We start from the raw sequence: 17,353 nt of genomic DNA on the forward strand, positions 1-17,353 counted from the left end.
ATTTGAAATTAGGTTCATCTTCTGAGAGTATGAAAAAGTTAATGGGTTTTTGTGCCTGAAGATTTTGATGTTGCATTTGGCTACATTTAATCCACTTTCACCCATAAGTTTTAGCATCTAAAAAAATTAAATCACTGCTAATGCAATTAAAATGCATTATGAAATGCATTTCTCTCCAGGCTGGAGTGCAGTGGCACAATCTCGGCTCACTGCAAGCTCCGCCTCCCTGGTTCACACCATTCTCCTGCCTCAGCCTCCCTAGTAGCTGGGATTGCATGTGCCCGCCACCACGCCCGGCTTTTTTTTTTTTTTTTTTAATGAGGCGGAGTCTCGCTCCGTTAACCAGGCTGGAGTGCAATGGCATGATCCTGGATCACTGCAACCTCTGCTTCCTGGGTTCAAGTGATTCTCCTGCCTTGCTGGGATGACAGACGTGCACCACAATGTCCGGTTCATTTTGTATTTTTAGTAGAGACATGGCTTCACCATACTGGCCAGGCTGGTCTTGAACTTCTGACCTCAGGTGATCCCACCTTGGCCTCCCAAAGTGCTGGGATTACAGGCATGAGCCACTGTGCCCAGCTTAAGATCTCTGTTTTAATGTTAATGCTGGTCAGTTGTGTCTGGATTCCAGAGGGAGGAAGGTAGAATGAGGCATGTTGACACCTCCCCTTCCCATCATGGCCTAAGCTGGTCTTTTCAGTTTACTTTGGAATGTCCTTGGTCAACAGGAAGGGTCCATTCAGTCGGATTGGGTGGCTTAGAATTTTATTTTTGGTTTACATCTCAACTATCACAGCAGCCGGGCGTGGTGGCTTCACAGCTGTAATCCCAGCACATTGGGAGGCTGAGGCAGGGGTATCACCTGAGGTCAGGAGTTCTAGACCAGCCTGACCAACATGGAGAAACCCCCCGTCTCTACTAAAAATACAAAATTACCCGGGCGTGGTGGTACATGCCTGTAATCCCAGCTACTCGGGAGGCTGAGGCAGGAGGATCGCTTGTACCTGGGAGGCGGAGGTTGTGGTGAGCTGAGATCGTGCCACTGCACTCCAGCCTGGGCAACAAGAGCGAAACTCTGTCTCAAATAAATAAATAAATAAATAAATAAATAAATAAATAAATAAACTATCACAGCATAAAGTAGGAGGAATATTTCGTCACTGTCTAGTTAAACTGGTTAATGCAGAAAGGAAGTCTGGAAATTCCAGTTTTAAAGTAAAATTTTGGACATTGTAGGATTGATTATTTGGCATAGTTGTGATGTTTGTTCCCGCATTATGGTTTTGTTGGCAGGGCAGCCTTTAAGGACCTGTATATTTTCTTCTAGACTCTATATATTCCCTGTGAGTATTAGTTGTATGGTCAAACTGGCAAATTTTACCATAGGTATAAATAATAGAGAATGTGGAAGAATAGTGAATAGTGTCAGAGATAGTTAAAAGTCCATAAAGTAGTAGAGAAGGTAATAAGTAATACTGGCTTGGACTAAATATTTGTTGAATAAATGTTTTAAGAAACAGGCTACCTACAATTTGTGTTGAAGATATGAATGAATGAAGTTTCCACACCCTTATGTGGAGTCCTGATAAGTAAGCAACAATAAGGAAGGGTCCCCAGGTTGGGGAGAGCCCCAAGTAGAGAACAATAATGAACAATTATTGTATGAACAATTTGTTAGAGACAGCTAATCACAAACAACCTGCGGGCACAATGACCTCATTCCACACATAGCACCCTTCAGCAGGACCCTATAAAACTTTCCTCCAGCCCTTGCCTCTTTGCAGGTAGCCCCTTCTCTGCTGAGCTGCCCATTGCAACATATTTTCATAATTTCTCTAATAAATCTGCCCTTCTTTACCTACAACTATCTTGGTAAATGGCTTTACCACCTGCAAAACTGACCCCAGGTTGTTGCTACCCGATATGGTTTGGCTGCGTCCCCACCCAAATTTCATCTTGAATTGTAGTTCCCATAATCCCCATGTGTCGTGGGAGGGACCCGGTAGGAGGTAATCGAATCATGGGGGCAGGTTTTTCCCATACTGTTCTCGTGATAGTGAATACATCTCACTAAATCTGATGGTTTTATAAAGGGCAGTTTCCCTGCACGTGCTCTCTTGCCTGCTGCCATGTAAGACATACCTTTTTGCTCCTTCTTTGCCTTCCACCATGATTCTGAGGCCTCTCCAGCCTTGTGGAACTGTGAGTACATTAAACCTCTTTTTCTTTATAAATTACCCAGTTTCGAGTATTTCTTCATAGCAGTATGAAAAGTAACTAATACACTACCCGAGACACCTTAGGAGATTTGTAATAGCTGTAATGCCAGGTCCACCATATTTTTAGCATAAAGCAAATGTTTATGCGTGATATGACTGCACAGGCTTTCTTTCAGCTGGAGCCATAGCAACTCAAGTAGTAACCCTATCTTAGTCTGATTAAAAGTAAATATTAGTCTGGGCATGGTGGGACATGCCTGTAATCCCAGTACTTTGGGAGGCTGAGACAGAAGGATTGCTTGAGCCCAGGAGTTTGAGACCAGCCTGGGCAACATGGAAAAACACCGTCTCTACAAAAATTACAAAAATTAGCTGAGCGTGGTGGCACACACCTGTAGTCCCAGCACCTTGGGAGGGTGAGGCAGGAGGATCTCTTGAACCCAGGAGGTGGAAGCCGCAGTGGGCAGAGATCATGTCAGAGGTGTGTGAACCAGAGCAACTCCATCTTAAATAGGAGCCGGGAAAAATGAGGCTGAAACTACTGGGCTGCATTCCCTGATGGTTAAGGCATTCTAAGTCACAGGATGACATAGAAGGTCAGCACAAAATACCAGTCATAAAGACCTTGCTGATAAAACAGGTTGCAGTGAAGGCGCTGGCCAAAACCCACCAAAACCAAAATAGAGACAAGACTGACCTCCCATCATCCTCCCTGCTACACTCCTACCAGCACCATGACAGTTTACAAATGCCACGGCAACATCAAGAAGTTACCCTATATGGTCTAAAAAGAGGAGGCATGAAAAATCCACTCCTTGTTTAGCATATCATCAAGAAATAACCATAAAAATGGGGAACCAGCAGCCCTCACGGCTGCTCCGTCTATGGGGTAGCCATTCTTTTATTCCTTTACTTTCTCTCTTTTTTTTTGAGATGGAGTCTCCCTCTGTCACCCAGGCTGGAGTGCAGTGGCACGATCTCGGCTTACTGCAAGCTTTGCCTCCCGGGTTCATCCCATTCTCCTGCCTCAGCCTCCAGAGTAGGTGGGACTACAGGTGCCCGCCACCACACTTGGCTAATTTTTTTGTATTTTTAGTAGAGATGAGGTTTCACCGTGTTAACCAGGATGGTCTTGATCTCCTGACCTCGTGATCCACCTGTCTCGGCCTCCCAAAGTGCTGGGATTACAGGAGTGAGCCACCGTGACCCTCCTCCTTTACTTTCTTAATAAACTTGCTTTCACTTCACACTGTGGCATCACCCTGAATTCTTTCTTGCACAAGATCCAAGAACCCTCTCTTGGGGTCTAGATTGGGACCCCTTTCCTGTAACTATCATGCTACTGCACTCCAGCCTGGGCAACAGAGCAAGGCCCTGTCTCAAAAAAAAAAAAAAAAAAAAAAAAAGGAACATGACTTAATATATTCATTTTGGAGGGTAAGTCTCTCAAAATAGGCCTTTCACTGGAGGAAAATGGTAAAAATACTCCCTGGTAATTCAAGAATTGGAAACTCCTGAGATGCTGCTCATATTAGCTGAACACTTATCAATACTTCACTTTTTTCCATATATACTCAAGGAACAAGTGCTATTTAAAGTGTTTCACTCCACTGTGCTAGGTGCAAGACTATAAAGAGGTGTGAGGATCAACACTTTTATGAAACCAGTGTTATTCTGGATATAGTTTCAGATGCTAGTGCAAAGGAAGCTCTTGGTATACGGAAAAAGTATTCAACAATAAATTAGGCATGGTTGCTTCCATTTTCTGCCTCACATACTTTTTTTTCTCATGGTTAAAGTGATATAATGTCTATGATATTTTAGATTGGCAGTTGCAAACTAGTGGTCCTCAGTGTGCTTTTTATGACACCTACGAGGTTTGAAGACTTTGATTTCATATTAAAAATTTGGGTTTCAGGCTGGGTGTGGTGTTGCATGCCTGTAATCCCAGCACTTTGGGAGGCTGAGGCAGGAGAATCGCTTGAACCAGGGAGGTGGAGGTTGCAGTGAGCCAAGATCGCGCCACTGCACTCAAGCTTAGGCAATAGAGCAAGACTCCATCTCAAAAAATGAATAAATAAATAAATAAAATCTGGGTTTCAGGCCAGGTGTGGTGGTGCACTCCTGCAATCCCAGCACTTTGGGAGGCTGAGATGGGCAGACAGCTTGACTTCAGGAATTCCAGACTAGCCTGGGCAACGTGGCGAAACCCCATGTCTACAAATAATACAAAAAAATTAGCTGGGTGTAGTGGAGTGTGCCTGTAATCCCAGCAACGTGGGAGGCTGAAGTGATAGGATTGCTTGAGCCTGGGAGGTTGATGTTACAGTGAGCTGAGATCGCCCTCCTACACTCCAACCTGGGCAACAGAGCCAGACCTTGTCTTAAAAAAATAAATAAATAAATAACTAAAATTCTGGGTTTCTGGCATTTCAAAAAAAAAAAAAAAAAAGGAAAGGTCAGGGCACATGGCTGCTACAGTCCTCTATTAAGCAATGTGCCACAACAGGGGTCCCTGACCCCTGGGCCATGGACATGTACTGGTCTGTGGCCTGTTAGGAACTGGGCCACAGAGCAGGAGGTGAATGGTGGGTAACAATTGAAGCTTCGTCTGTATTTCTGGCTGCTCCCCATTGCTTGCATTGCTGCCTGAGCTCTGCCTCCTGTCAGATCAGCAGCATCATTAGATTCTTACAGGAGCATGAACCCTGTTGTGAATTGCACACACGAGGGATCCAGGTTGCATATTCCTTATGAGAATCTAATTCCTGATGATTTGTGGTGGAACAGTTTCATCCCAAGACCATTACCATCCTGTGCCCCATCCCTTGCTGCCTGTGGAAAAATTGTCTTCCACAAAGCCGGTCCCTGGTGCCAAAAATGTTGGGGACTGCTGTGCTTTAGAATCTGCCATGAATCTGCAGCCTCTATTATATAGCTCCCTATAGACTTTGCTTCCTACCGTCTTACGTTCTGCCTTATAGGCATTTCAGTTTGCAACCCTTGTTTTTGTTAGTATGCTACGCTGGTGACATTGACCAAATTGACCACGCATTAATTATAAGCTTAGTTGGTGATGACCTCAACGGAATAACGTGACATAAGTATTGTGACAATACTTCTTGCATGTATCTGCAGGTGGAATTGTAAACCTGGTGGTCCGAGATGGTCTAATTCGATCTTCCTATGTATCTCCTTATATTCATAGTGGTAACATTTGTGGTGGTGATTCAGCATTTCAATGCCTCTTCTCATGGCAACAACAAACGTTTTCCTTCTGAATCAACATTAACCTAGATGTTACTGCGGATCAAAATTAGACTCTACATTTTCAACCACAGAATTACTGGGCAGTAAAATTTTTTCTTAATATTGATTGCCTACATAGGTTGTGTAATTAGCATATGTTTACAGTTCTATGATTTCTGCGTGGCTGCTACAGAGCTGGAGGGGGTAAAGCAACAGTGTTTTCTCAGTTGTGCGAGCAGCATTACATTATAATAAATAGGTAATATTAAACTGGGCTGATGAGAGTTGCAAAAGACTACTTTAATGTTCATATGGAACCAAAAAAGAGCCCGCATTGCCAAGACAATCCTAAGCCCAATGAACAAAGCTGGAGGCATCATGCTACCTGACTTCAAACTATACTACAACGCTACAGTAACCAAAACAGCATGGTACTGGTACCAAAACAGACATATAGACCAATGGAACAGAACAGAGCCTTCAGAAATAATACCACACATCTACAACCATCTGATCTTTGACAAACCTGACAAAAACAAGAAATGTGGAAAGGATTCCCTATTTAATAAATAGTGCTGGGAAAACTGGCTAGCCCTATGTAGAAAGCTGAAACTGGATCCCCTCTTTACACCTTATACAAAAATTAATTCAAGATGGATTAAAGACTTAAATGTTAGACCTAAAGCCGTAAAAACCCTAGAAGAAAACCTAGGCAATACCATTCAGGACATAGGGATGGGCAAGGACTTCATGTCTAAAACACCAAAAGCAATGGCAACAGAAGCCAAAACTGACAAATGGGATCTAATTAAACTAAAGAGCTTCTGCACAGCAAAAGAAACTAGGATCAGTGTGAACAGGCAACCTAGAGAATGGGAGAAAATTTTTGCCATCTACTTATCTGACAAAAGGCTAATATCCAGAATCTACAAAGAACACCAACAAATTTACAAGAAAAAAAAAAAACCCCATCAAAAAGTGGGCAAAGGATATGAACAGACACTTCTCAAAAGAAGACATTTATGCAGCCAACAGACACATGAAAAAATGCTCATCATCACTGGCCACCAGAGAAATGCAAATCAAAACCGCAATGAGATATCATCTCACACCAGTTAGAATGGCGATCATTAAAAAGTCAGGAAACAACAGGTGCTGGAGAGGATGTGGAGAAATAGGAACACTTTTACACTGTTGGTGGGACTGTAAACTGGTTCAACCATTGTGGAAGACAGTGTGGCGATTCCTCAGGGATCTAGGACTAGAATATGATTTGACCCAGCCATCCCATTACTGGATACATACCCAAAGGATTATAAATCATGCTGCTATAAAGACACATGCACACATATGTTTATCGCGGCACTATTCACGATAGTGAAGACTTGGAACCAACACAAATGTCCATCAATGATAGACTGGATTAAGAAAATGTGGCACAGATACACCATGGAGTACTATGCAGCCATAAAAAAGGATGAGTTCACGTCCTTTGTAGAGACATGGATGAAGCTGGAAACGATCACTCTCAGCAAACTATCACAAGGACAAAAAACCAAACACCGCATGTTCTCACTCACAGATGGGAACTGAACAATGAGAACACTTGGACACAGGAAGGGGAACATCACACACTGGGGCCTCTTGTGTGGTGGGGGAGGGGGAAGGGATAGCAGTAGGAGATACACCTAATGTAAATGACCAGTTAATGGGTGCAGTACACCAACATGGCACATGTTTACATATGTAACAAACCTGCACATTGTGCACATGTACCCTATAACTTAAAGTATAATTTAGAAAAATAAGTAAATAAATAAATTAAAAAAGAAACAATTGCTGGCTTTGCAATTCTCTTTCCTCCAAAATCGCCAAGGCCTCAATTTACTCATTGCTGAAAAAGGACGACTCTGTATATTTTTAAATGAAGAGTGTTGTTTTTACCTAAATCAATCTGGCCTGGTATATGACAACATAAAAAAACTCAAGGATAGAGTCCAAAAACTTGCCAACCAAGCAAATAATTATGCTGAACCCCCTTGGGCACTCTCTTAATTGGATGTCCTGGGTCCTCCCAATTCTTAGTCCTTTAACACCTGTTTTTCTCCTTCTCTTATTCGGACCGTGTGTCTTCTGTTTAGTTTCTCAATTCATACAAAACCATATGATTCTATATGACCAATAATTCAATAATTCTATATCACCAATAATTCTATATGACAAATGCTCCTTCTAACAACCCCACAGTATCAGCCCTTACCCCAAAATCTTTCTTCAGTTGAATCTCTCCCACTGTAGGTTCCCGTGCCGCCCCTAATCCCGCTCGAAGCAGCCCTGAGAAACATCGCCCATTATCTCTCCATATCACCCCCAAAAATTTTCGCCACCCCAACACTTTACCACTATTTTGTTTTATTTTTCTTATTAACATAAGAAGACAGGAATGTCAGGCCTCTGAGTCCAAGCTAAGCCATCATATCCCAGTGACCTGCACGTATACATCCAGATGGCCTGAAGCAACTGAAGATCCACAGAAGTGAAAACAGCCTTAACTGAAGACATTCCACCATTGTCATTTGTTTCTGCCCCATCCTAACTGATCAATGTACTTTGTAATCTGCCCCACTCTTAAGAAGGTTCTTTATAACCTCCCCCACCCTTAAGAAGTTTCTTTGTAATTCTCCTCACCCTTGAGAATGTACTTTATGAGAGCCACCTCCTGCCCCCAAAACACTGCTCTTAACTCCACCGCCTATCCCCAAATCTATAAGAACCAGTGATAATCACACCACCCTTTGCTGACTCCTTTTTCGGACTCAGCCCGCCTGCACCCAGGTGAAATAAACAGCCATGTTGCTCACACAAAGCATGTTTGGTGGTCTCTTCACACAGACACGTGAGACAGGAGTTCGAGACCAGCCTGGCCAATCTGGTGAAACTCTGTCTCTACTAAAAATACAAAAATTAGCTGGGCATGGTGGCGGGCACCTGTAATCCCAGCTACTCGGGAAGCTGAGGCACAAAAATTGCTTGAACCCAGGAGGCAGAGTTTGCAGTGAGCCAAGATCACACTGTCAGGCCTCTGAGCCCAAGCCAAGCCATTGCATCCCCTGTGACTTGCACGTATACATCCAGATGGCCTGAAGTAACTGAAGATCCACACAAGAAGTAAAAATAGCCTTAACTGATGACATTCCACCATTGTGATTTGTTTCTGCCCCACCCTAACTGTTCAATGTACTTTGTAATCTCCCCCACACTTAAAAAGGTACTTTGTAATCTCCCCAACACTTAAGAAGGTTCTTTGTAATTCTCCCCACCCTTGAGAATGTACTTTGTGAGATCCACCCCTGCCCGCAAAACATGGTTCTTCACCCCCTATCCCAAAACCTGTAAGGACAAATGATAATCTACCACCCTTTGCTGACTCTCTTTTCGGACTCAGCCCGCCTGCACCCAGGTGAAATAAACTGCCATGTTGCTCACACAAAGCCTGTTTGGTGGTCTCTTCACACGGACGCACATGAAACACACGACTGCACTTCAGGCTGGGTGACAGAGCTAGATTCCATCTCAAAAAAAATAAAAAGGAGTCACCTCCCCCGAGAGGCCTCTGGACCACCCCATCTGAGCAGGCCACTCTTCCTTCTCTATCTTACCATCTTGTTTCTGTCCCAGTAGTTAGGGCTCGGGACCAGCCTGGACAACATAACGAGACCCAGTCTCTACTAAAACTCAAGAAAATTAGCCAGACGTGGTTGCATGTGCCTGTAGTCCCAGCACTTTGGGAGGCCAAGGTGGGTGGATCACCTGAGGTCAGGAGGTCGAGACCAGTCTGGCCAACATGGTGAAGTCTCGTCCCTACTAAAAATACAAAAATTAGCCAGGCACGGTGGCACACACCTGTAGTCCCAGCTACTTGGGAGGCTGAGGCAGGAGAATGGATTGAACCCAGGAGGCAGAGGTTGCAGTGAGCCGAGATCGCACCATTGCACTCCAGCCTGGGCAACAGAACAAGACTCCATCAAAAAAAAGAAAAAAGACAAGAAAAGAAAGAAGAAAAGAAAATTAGCCAGGTGTGGTTGCATGCACCTGTAGTCCCAGCACTTTGGGAGGCCAAGGCAGGAGGATCAATCAAGGCTAGGAGTTTGAGACTGCAGAAGGAAACCCTGTCTCTAAAAACAAGGTCCAGCTAAAATCAGGGTCCAGCTCCACCACAAGCGCAGCTCCAGGGGCTGTTGAGTTTTGCCTCTACCATTCCAAGTAGTCTCTGCTCCAGACCAAGTCCCACCATCTGGCAGTCATGTCAGTCCAACCACAGTCATATCAGGGCGCTTCCAGGTTCTTTCATTGAGTGCCCCTTGAGGAGGCTGGAGGAGAGGCCAATGACATTTGCACTTGAGACTCCAGAGTCTAGATTTATAACCACTATGTTACGGCTGCCAGTGTGGCTGCAAGGACACTTCTTTCATTCATTCGTTTACAATAGATGTAGCATCTGCTGTGTGCCAGATGCCATTCTAGGTTCTAGGGAAACAAGGCAAAGCCCCTGTTTTCCAAGGCATCCACATTCTAGGAAAGACTGCTACCAGCCTGGCGTGGTGGCTCATGCCTGTAACCCCAGTACTTTGGGAGGCCGAGGTGGGCGGATCACTTGATGTCAGGAGTTCAAGACCAGCCAACATAGTGAAACCCCGTTTCTACTAAAAGTACAAAAATCAGCTGGGCATGGTGGCACGTGCCTGTAGTCCCAGCTACTCAGGAAGCTAAGGCAGGAGAATCGCTTGAACCTGGGAGGCAGAGGTTGTGGTGAGCCGAGATCATGCTACTGCACTCCAGCCTGGGCAACAGAGTGAGACTCCATCAAAAAATAATAATAATAATAAAATAAAGACTGCTACTAAACAATAAAATAACCAAACCAGATAGATGACTTCAGGTGGTGGTAAGAGCTTTGAAACAATAAGCAAGGTAACTAACTGGTCAGAGGAAGGGAGATGGGTGCATTCCCTCAGATAGACCGCCCCAGAGGTCTGCCTCTCTGACATGACATTTGAGCAGAGACCCAACAGGAAAAGGAAGAGACTGCTCTATGGCCAGGCACGGTGGCTCACACCTGTAATCCCAGCACTTTGGGAGGCCCAGGCGGGCGGATCACGAGGTCAGGAGATCGAGACCATCCTGGCTAAGACGGTGAAACCCTGTCTCTACTAAAAATACAAAAAAATTAGCCGGGCGTGGTGGCGGATGCCTGTAGCCCCAGCTACTCGGGAGGCTGAGGCAGGAGAATGGCATGAACCTGGGAGACGGAGCTTGCAGTGAGCCGAGATCGCACCACTGCACTTAGCCTGGGCGACAGAGTGAGACTCCATCTCAAAGAAAAAAAAAAAAAGAACCAAGAGGAGTCCAGGCGAAGAGAACAGCAGATGCAAAGGCCCTGTGGCAGAAACAATCTTGGTATACTGGAAGAATGGGAAGGAAGCCAGTGCAGCTGGAGCAGGATAGGTTAAGAGAGGATCAAGGTGATGAGGGCCTGGAAAGGGGGGCTGGGGTCGAATCACCAGATCCTGTTGGTTGCAATGGAAGAGCCTGGAGTTTATACTCAGAGCAGTGAGAAGCCACTGGAAAGTTGTTTTTTTGTGTTTTTCTGTTTTTGAGACAGAGTCTAGCTCTGTCACCCAGGCAGACTGCAGTTGTGCAATCTCGGCTCACTGTAACCTCTGCCTCCCAGGTTCAAGCGATTCTCCTGCCTCAGGCTCCCCAGTAGCTGGGATTACAGGCACATGCCACCACACCCATCTAATTTTTTTTTCTTTTTTTTTTTTTTTGAGACAGAGTCTCTGTCACCCAGGCTGGAGTGCAGTGGCGCAATCTCAGCTCACTGCAACCTCCACCTCCCTGGTTCAAGCGATTCTCCTGCCTCAGCCTCCCGAGTAGCTGGGACTACAGGTGCATGCCACCATACCTGGTTAATTTTTTGTGTTTTTAGTAGAGACAGGATTTCACCATGTTAGCCAGGATGGTCTCGATTTCCTGACCTCGTGATCTGCCCACCATGGCCTCCCAAAGTGCTGGGATTACAGGCACGAGCCACCGTGCCTGCCAGCCACCGGGAAGTTTTATGTAAGCAGGGGAGTGATCTGTTTTATCATTTAGAAGGATACACACCTCTTCTTCTTTTTTGAGAGACAGGGTCTAGTTCTGTCACCCAGGCTGGAGCCCAGTGGCACAATCATAGCTTACTGTAACCTCAAACTCCTGGGCTCAAGTGATCCTCCTGCCTCAGCATCCCAAAGTGCTGGATTACAGGCATGAGTCACCATGCCTGGTCACACTTCTCATTCTTTAAACCAGACCTCATTTGTCCACCTCCCCCATCCCCCGCCCCACCCCACGGACTGTCCTATAATGCCCATACAACAGGTCACTGTTTAGAAAGTGCTACAAAGTTACACAGTCCCTTCTGAGCCTCCCACCAATGTTGGTGGGTACAAGGTCAAAAAAGAAAATCTCATCTATCTAAGGGGCATAGGAGACTTTTTAGTTAGAGGGCCCAATTATAGTCCTCCTGAAAAGATGCCAAAAGTCCCCTTAAACACTTAGCAAAGATTCAAGAAAGATGAATCTCACATTCTTTGTATGGGAAATGAGGAACTTGACATCTTCAATATAATGGATTCCACTAAAATAAGATGACGATCAATAGGAACCAACTAAAAAAATACTTGACTAGCTGTTATTGAAAGGCTGAAATTCAGCTGACATAGGCAGTATTAATATTGAGCTAGAAAATAATTTGCATTGAATTCAGCCCAACTTTTGTTTTCTGATTTGGGTCTCTTCTAAATTTTTTTTTTCTTCTGGACATTGGGAACAATCCAATTTGAAGGCCTCAATGCCCAAATCTACACTCTTGTTTTATTCTATGTCCTTGGTTTCTTTTTTTTTTTTTGAGATGGAGTCTCATTCTGTCGCCCAGGCTGGAGTGCAGTGGCGTGATCTTGACTCGATGCAAGATCCGCCTCCCGGGTTCATGCCATTCTCCTGCTGCAGCCTCCCGAGTAATTGGGACTACAGATGCCCGCCCCCACGCCCGGCTAATTTTTTTGTATTTTTAGTAGAGACGGGGTTTCTCCGTGTTATCCAGGATGGTCTCGATCTCCTGACCTCGTGATCCACCTGCCTCAGCATCTCAAAGTGCTGGGATTACAGGCGTTAGCCACCGTGCCCGGCCCACACCTAGGTGATTTTTAAAGTTCTTCTAGTAGAGAAAGGGTCTCACTATGTCGGGTCACCGTGTTTGATGTCAGTTTTCCCTGCCAGAATCTACAATCTCCTTGATCACCATTATATCCCAACGTAGAGCTCAGTACCTGGTACAAAGCACATTTGATCAATATTTGCTGAATAAAGAAATAAAAATGAAGAGGCACTCCAGCCTGGGCAACACAGTGAGATGGTCTCAAAAAAACAAAAACAAAAACAAAAAACGACTGGAAAGGAGATGAGGGTACTTGTGAAGCCATATTATATGACACGCTCCGTGCTAGGACTTTTATATACCTTGTCTCATCTCTTCATCTCATACAATCCTTACAAGTATCTCAAAAGTGGGGAAATCCCCATATAACTGAAGACGAAGGCAGTTCAGAAGTTCACTGATTTGCCCTAAGGTTCCTCGATTTGCAAACGTCAGGCCAATGATCCAACCCCAGGTATGTTTGGCAGTGAAGGACCAGTTGAGTCATAGCTGCAAGTAACCACCCTGCAGTGGTCCCTATCTTGGCCGTTAGCTTACATTGACATTTAACACTCAAATTTACTCAGTAACACCAGCTATCATGTTTTCCACTAAAACTCCACAGCATTCTGGTAACTTTTCTATTTTAGTGCAATAAAGTAAATTCTTAGCATCCCTTTGACATATAAATATTTCTACAAATAGTAATTCTCTAGCCATTCATTTGGAGTATTTAAAACTCAACATTCATAGCACATTTTATGTGACAAAGAACTTATGTTCAGAACACAAAAATAAGTCTTACGTCTTCATTAAAAACGGGTGAAGAATTTGAACAAACATTTGCAAACTAAAATACAAATGAAATACACTCAACATCATTAATCATCAAGAAAATAAAATTATGAGATAATCACTAATAATCACTACATATGCACCACAGTGATTAAAATTTTTTTAAGTTAAGCCACATGACCCAACAAGGTGCATTCACTCAAGAGAAACGCAAATATATGTCCACTCAAAGACTTGCACATGAATGTTTAGAGCAGGTTTATACTGAATAGCGCAATGTGAAAAAACCCCAAAATCTAGCAAAGGATGAAGGGAGAAATAAACTGTGGTATATACATACAATAGAACACTACTCAATAATAAAAAGGATTATATTCCTGATACATGCAATATGGGTGAACCTTAAAAATATCATGCTGAGCAAGAGAAGCCAAACACAAGAGAACATGTTGTTATGATTTCACGTACATGAAACTTTAGTAAAGACAAGCCTAATCCATAGTAACAGAAAGCAAATCAGTAACTGCTGACAGGGGCAAATGAGGAGATGATCCCAAGGGAACCTTCTGGGGTAAGACGCTGTTCTGTATCTCGATCGTATTGGTGGTCACACAAGCGAAGACATGTTAGAACTCATCAAACCATACACTTAGAATGTGTAATATAAACCTCAATAAAGCAAAATTTACAAAAAAAACCACCTTTAATTTTCTCTTACAAAAAAAAAAGGAAAACCACTTAACTTTAATTTTCTCCAACAACTGATTCTGGTACACAGTATACCTTAATGCCTGCATCCATGGCCTCACGTCATGCTGTTTACATGAACGTAAAGCTTCGCCGAAGAGTGGAATAAGACAGTCCTGCCAGAGAAAAACCAAAATTAGTCAACGTAAAACAGGCTGTTGATATGTTTGCAGATATATAGCAAGTCTTAAGTCCAAGACTGCAATATAGTTTGGCTACTTCAGATTGATTGCAGTAGTTTTATCTATTACACTATACCCTTACATCATTTATCTTCTACTCACAAGAGGCAAGCACACAGTAAGAGAAAGCCTTTTGTTTTGAAGGGAAATCTTCTTCAGAATATTAAGTCTCATTTATCAATATACTTAATAAAGCACATTACAAAAAAAAAGTCACAGCACATTTACTATAAAGCAGACTGCAGAAAAACATTACAACTAATGCTTTATTATGAAGTTCTCGAAGATCACCATTCATTCAGAAGCCCCCATCTCTGGTCGAATTTTACCCCATTTAGGATGAAGAGGAGAGATGTTTGTTTGCAGCAAATCTAAAATTTACGTAATCCGCCTAAAGGAACTGTCTTTACATACACCACCTCCCACCCCAAAAATAGAAGAAAAAACTGAGCAATTTGCCATCCTTGCGATTATCTCAGGTTCTTCCATCTGCCCCATGTACTTCCCAAATGAAAGACTGCCTGAAAACAGCATGTTAGATTTCTGGATTTACCAGCTTGCCCAACTACAAATCCTATTCCAAAAAACTCAAAAAATAAGGTCTTTGTTCTACAGTAATGACCATTAATAGTCATAAGAGTGTGCTTGCAAAACTATACAGACCTCTGTTGAAAGTCTGTTAGAAACTGTGTTCTCCAAAGCAGATGAGCAATACAGCTGCAAGGTACTTAGAACTGGCAAAGACTGTGAAACTGTTAAAGTAGAAAGTCTCAGAGGTCCAATAGCGATGCGGGATGTTTGCTTCAAGTACTTTACCACATTTCTGAAACAAAATATTTACTGTCAATTAATAAAAATTACAATTCATAACCACTCAAAGAATAAAGCAATTGGTAAGATGCTATCAAACTGACATCCAAAGTTAGGGGGCAGTAAGAGGAGCAGCCTGCTCTATAATAAAATGATATTAGCAAGTCAAGACATTTGCTTTTGGGGATTTTTACATTTTATTTCATTTCAACCTCAGTTTTTGTTGGCAAGCAGCATTCATATATCATATGACTTCTACAACTAAAATGAAGCTATTAGCACTAGTATTTAGTAATCTAGTAACTCTCCTTCCAGCCCTCTTCACCCCATGTATGTTTATCACATGATATACACAATGTACATTTACCTCCGTAAGAGTAAACTTACTCAGTTATAGACTGCCACTTCTGATCTTGTTCTATCGGGTTTAAAGCAGTTGCCAAACAAACAGAACTTCTTAACAATGGAACTTCAATGGATTTCTGAGGCTCCCTTGGATCTGGACTTAACATGTTATGAAGCAGTTTTTTCATGTCTACAGAAGTTAAATGAAATGTCATTAAGTTAATGTGCTTTTATTATAAATTTTGATTTATGTTTGGCATTATTAAAAACTAATCACCAATGAACAGCTCCTTTAATATTTCAGGCAGTTAAACACTATAAGCATTACTGAGAGCTATATAAAAATCATACTTCATACAAAATTACTGTACCTCAGACCCCTAAAAAGCAGTTGCCTTCAAAGGCTCAAAAATCAGTAAGTCGAGGTCAGGCGTGGTGGCTCACGCCTGTAATCCCAGCACTTTGGGAGGCCAAGGTGGGTGGATCACGAAGTCAGGAGTTCAAGACCAGCCTGGCCACGATGATGAAACCCCGTCTCTACTAAAAATACAAAAAATTAGCTGGGCACGGTGGCAGACACCTGTAATCCCAGCTACTCAGGAGGCTGAGGCAGGAGAATCGCTTGAACTCAGAGGGCAGAGGTTGCAGTGAGCCGAAATCGCGCCACTGCACTCCAGCCTGGGCAACAGAGTGAGACTCTGTCTCAACAAAAAAGAAAGTCAGTAAGTCAATCTACTATTTAAGGGGACAAATCTAGACCTGCATTAGCAAATCTTGCTCAATCCAGAATACTCATTAAACTTTTTAATAACATTTTATAAAGTGTTCCATTTGTGATAAAGAACTTAATTAATGAGCCACATCAAGATGAAAATCAAGAAAAATATTTAGCTGAAACACTACTTTGTCCTTTATCAAACAAAATGGCTAGATAAATCTCAAAGTATTAAGGTGGTCATTTTTTTTATTTGACTTAATTTTAAGTGCTTTTCATTTCCCAAATCAAACATAAATAGGGCAGCCCTAAATTTGTTGCTTCACATGGGATTCTGCCCCCCCAAAAAATGTAAAATAACTTCCAGATTTTCCAGTAAAATATACTAAGCCAAACATTTTGAGCAACTTGTCCACTAAAATAACTTTAAAACTATTTTCTCAAATACCTACCTATTTTCTCTTTTGATCCTCCAGCAAGTAGACTGATATTTTCTCCTGGTAACTGATAATTTCCAGGACTGATAATTTCTCCGAGTAATTCTAATTGCTCGGTACATTCAACAAATTTTCCAGACTCAAAGCTGCTTAATGATCTGTAATTAAAATATTGGTTAGTTTGTATTCCTATGCAGCCTGTGGAACCATTAAAAAAAAACAAACAAAAACAGAACAAATCCTAGGAAGACAGCAAAGTACACAGCATTTTTCTGACAAAATTCCTTCCACGAGGATGCCATTATTTTGGTTTTTATGTTGAAGATGTGACTACCACTTAATTAGTACTCAAATTGGAGTGGCAAACCAGAAAGTCACAGCTACAGACTTTTGGTGGAGCTGACTCGCCCCTGTGTCTCCTTCCTGTTTTCATGTGTTGCAGCCTGTGCTCTTCAGAGCCTAACACACTGACAGTAGACCTCTGCAGGACAACTTTGACATCCAGTTCTCTCCAAGCTGCCAGTGAGCTCCCTGTGCAGCCTCACTCCTCACCTACAGCATGAGCCCTTGCAGCTCTCCCAGCATCACAATCTTGTATCTCAGTCCTGGCT

General features: G+C 42.9%; 1 protein-coding gene across 10 annotated transcripts in view; it reads right to left on the reverse strand.

Moving 5' to 3' along the window:
* LOC129394190 (serine/threonine-protein kinase SMG1-like) overlaps positions 1-17,353 on the reverse strand; it is a 38,535-nt gene that overhangs the window by 6,616 nt on the left and 14,566 nt on the right. For 4 of the 10 annotated variants that reach the window (XR_010110244.1, XM_063597471.1, XM_063597472.1 and 1 more), the window contains exons 13-16: positions 16,758-16,900; positions 15,633-15,780; positions 15,099-15,258; positions 14,290-14,369 (exon numbers count right to left, since the gene is read on the reverse strand). Coding sequence is in view for 8 of the 10 variants with exons in the window: in XM_063597471.1 (XP_063453541.1) it covers positions 14,290-14,369; positions 15,099-15,258; positions 15,633-15,780; positions 16,758-16,900 (531 nt within the window). In the remaining 2 variants the exon portion in view is untranslated. Of the gene's footprint in view, positions 1-100; positions 14,370-15,098; positions 15,259-15,632; positions 15,781-16,757; positions 16,901-17,353 lie in introns of those variants that run through there. The other 6 variants (XR_010110243.1, XM_063597470.1, XM_063597469.1 and 3 more) reach the window with 4 other exon arrangements.

This window comes from Pan paniscus, chromosome 18 (assembly GCF_029289425.2).
Source record: "Pan paniscus chromosome 18, NHGRI_mPanPan1-v2.0_pri, whole genome shotgun sequence".
NCBI classification, from domain to species: Eukaryota; Metazoa; Chordata; class Mammalia; order Primates; family Hominidae; genus Pan; species Pan paniscus.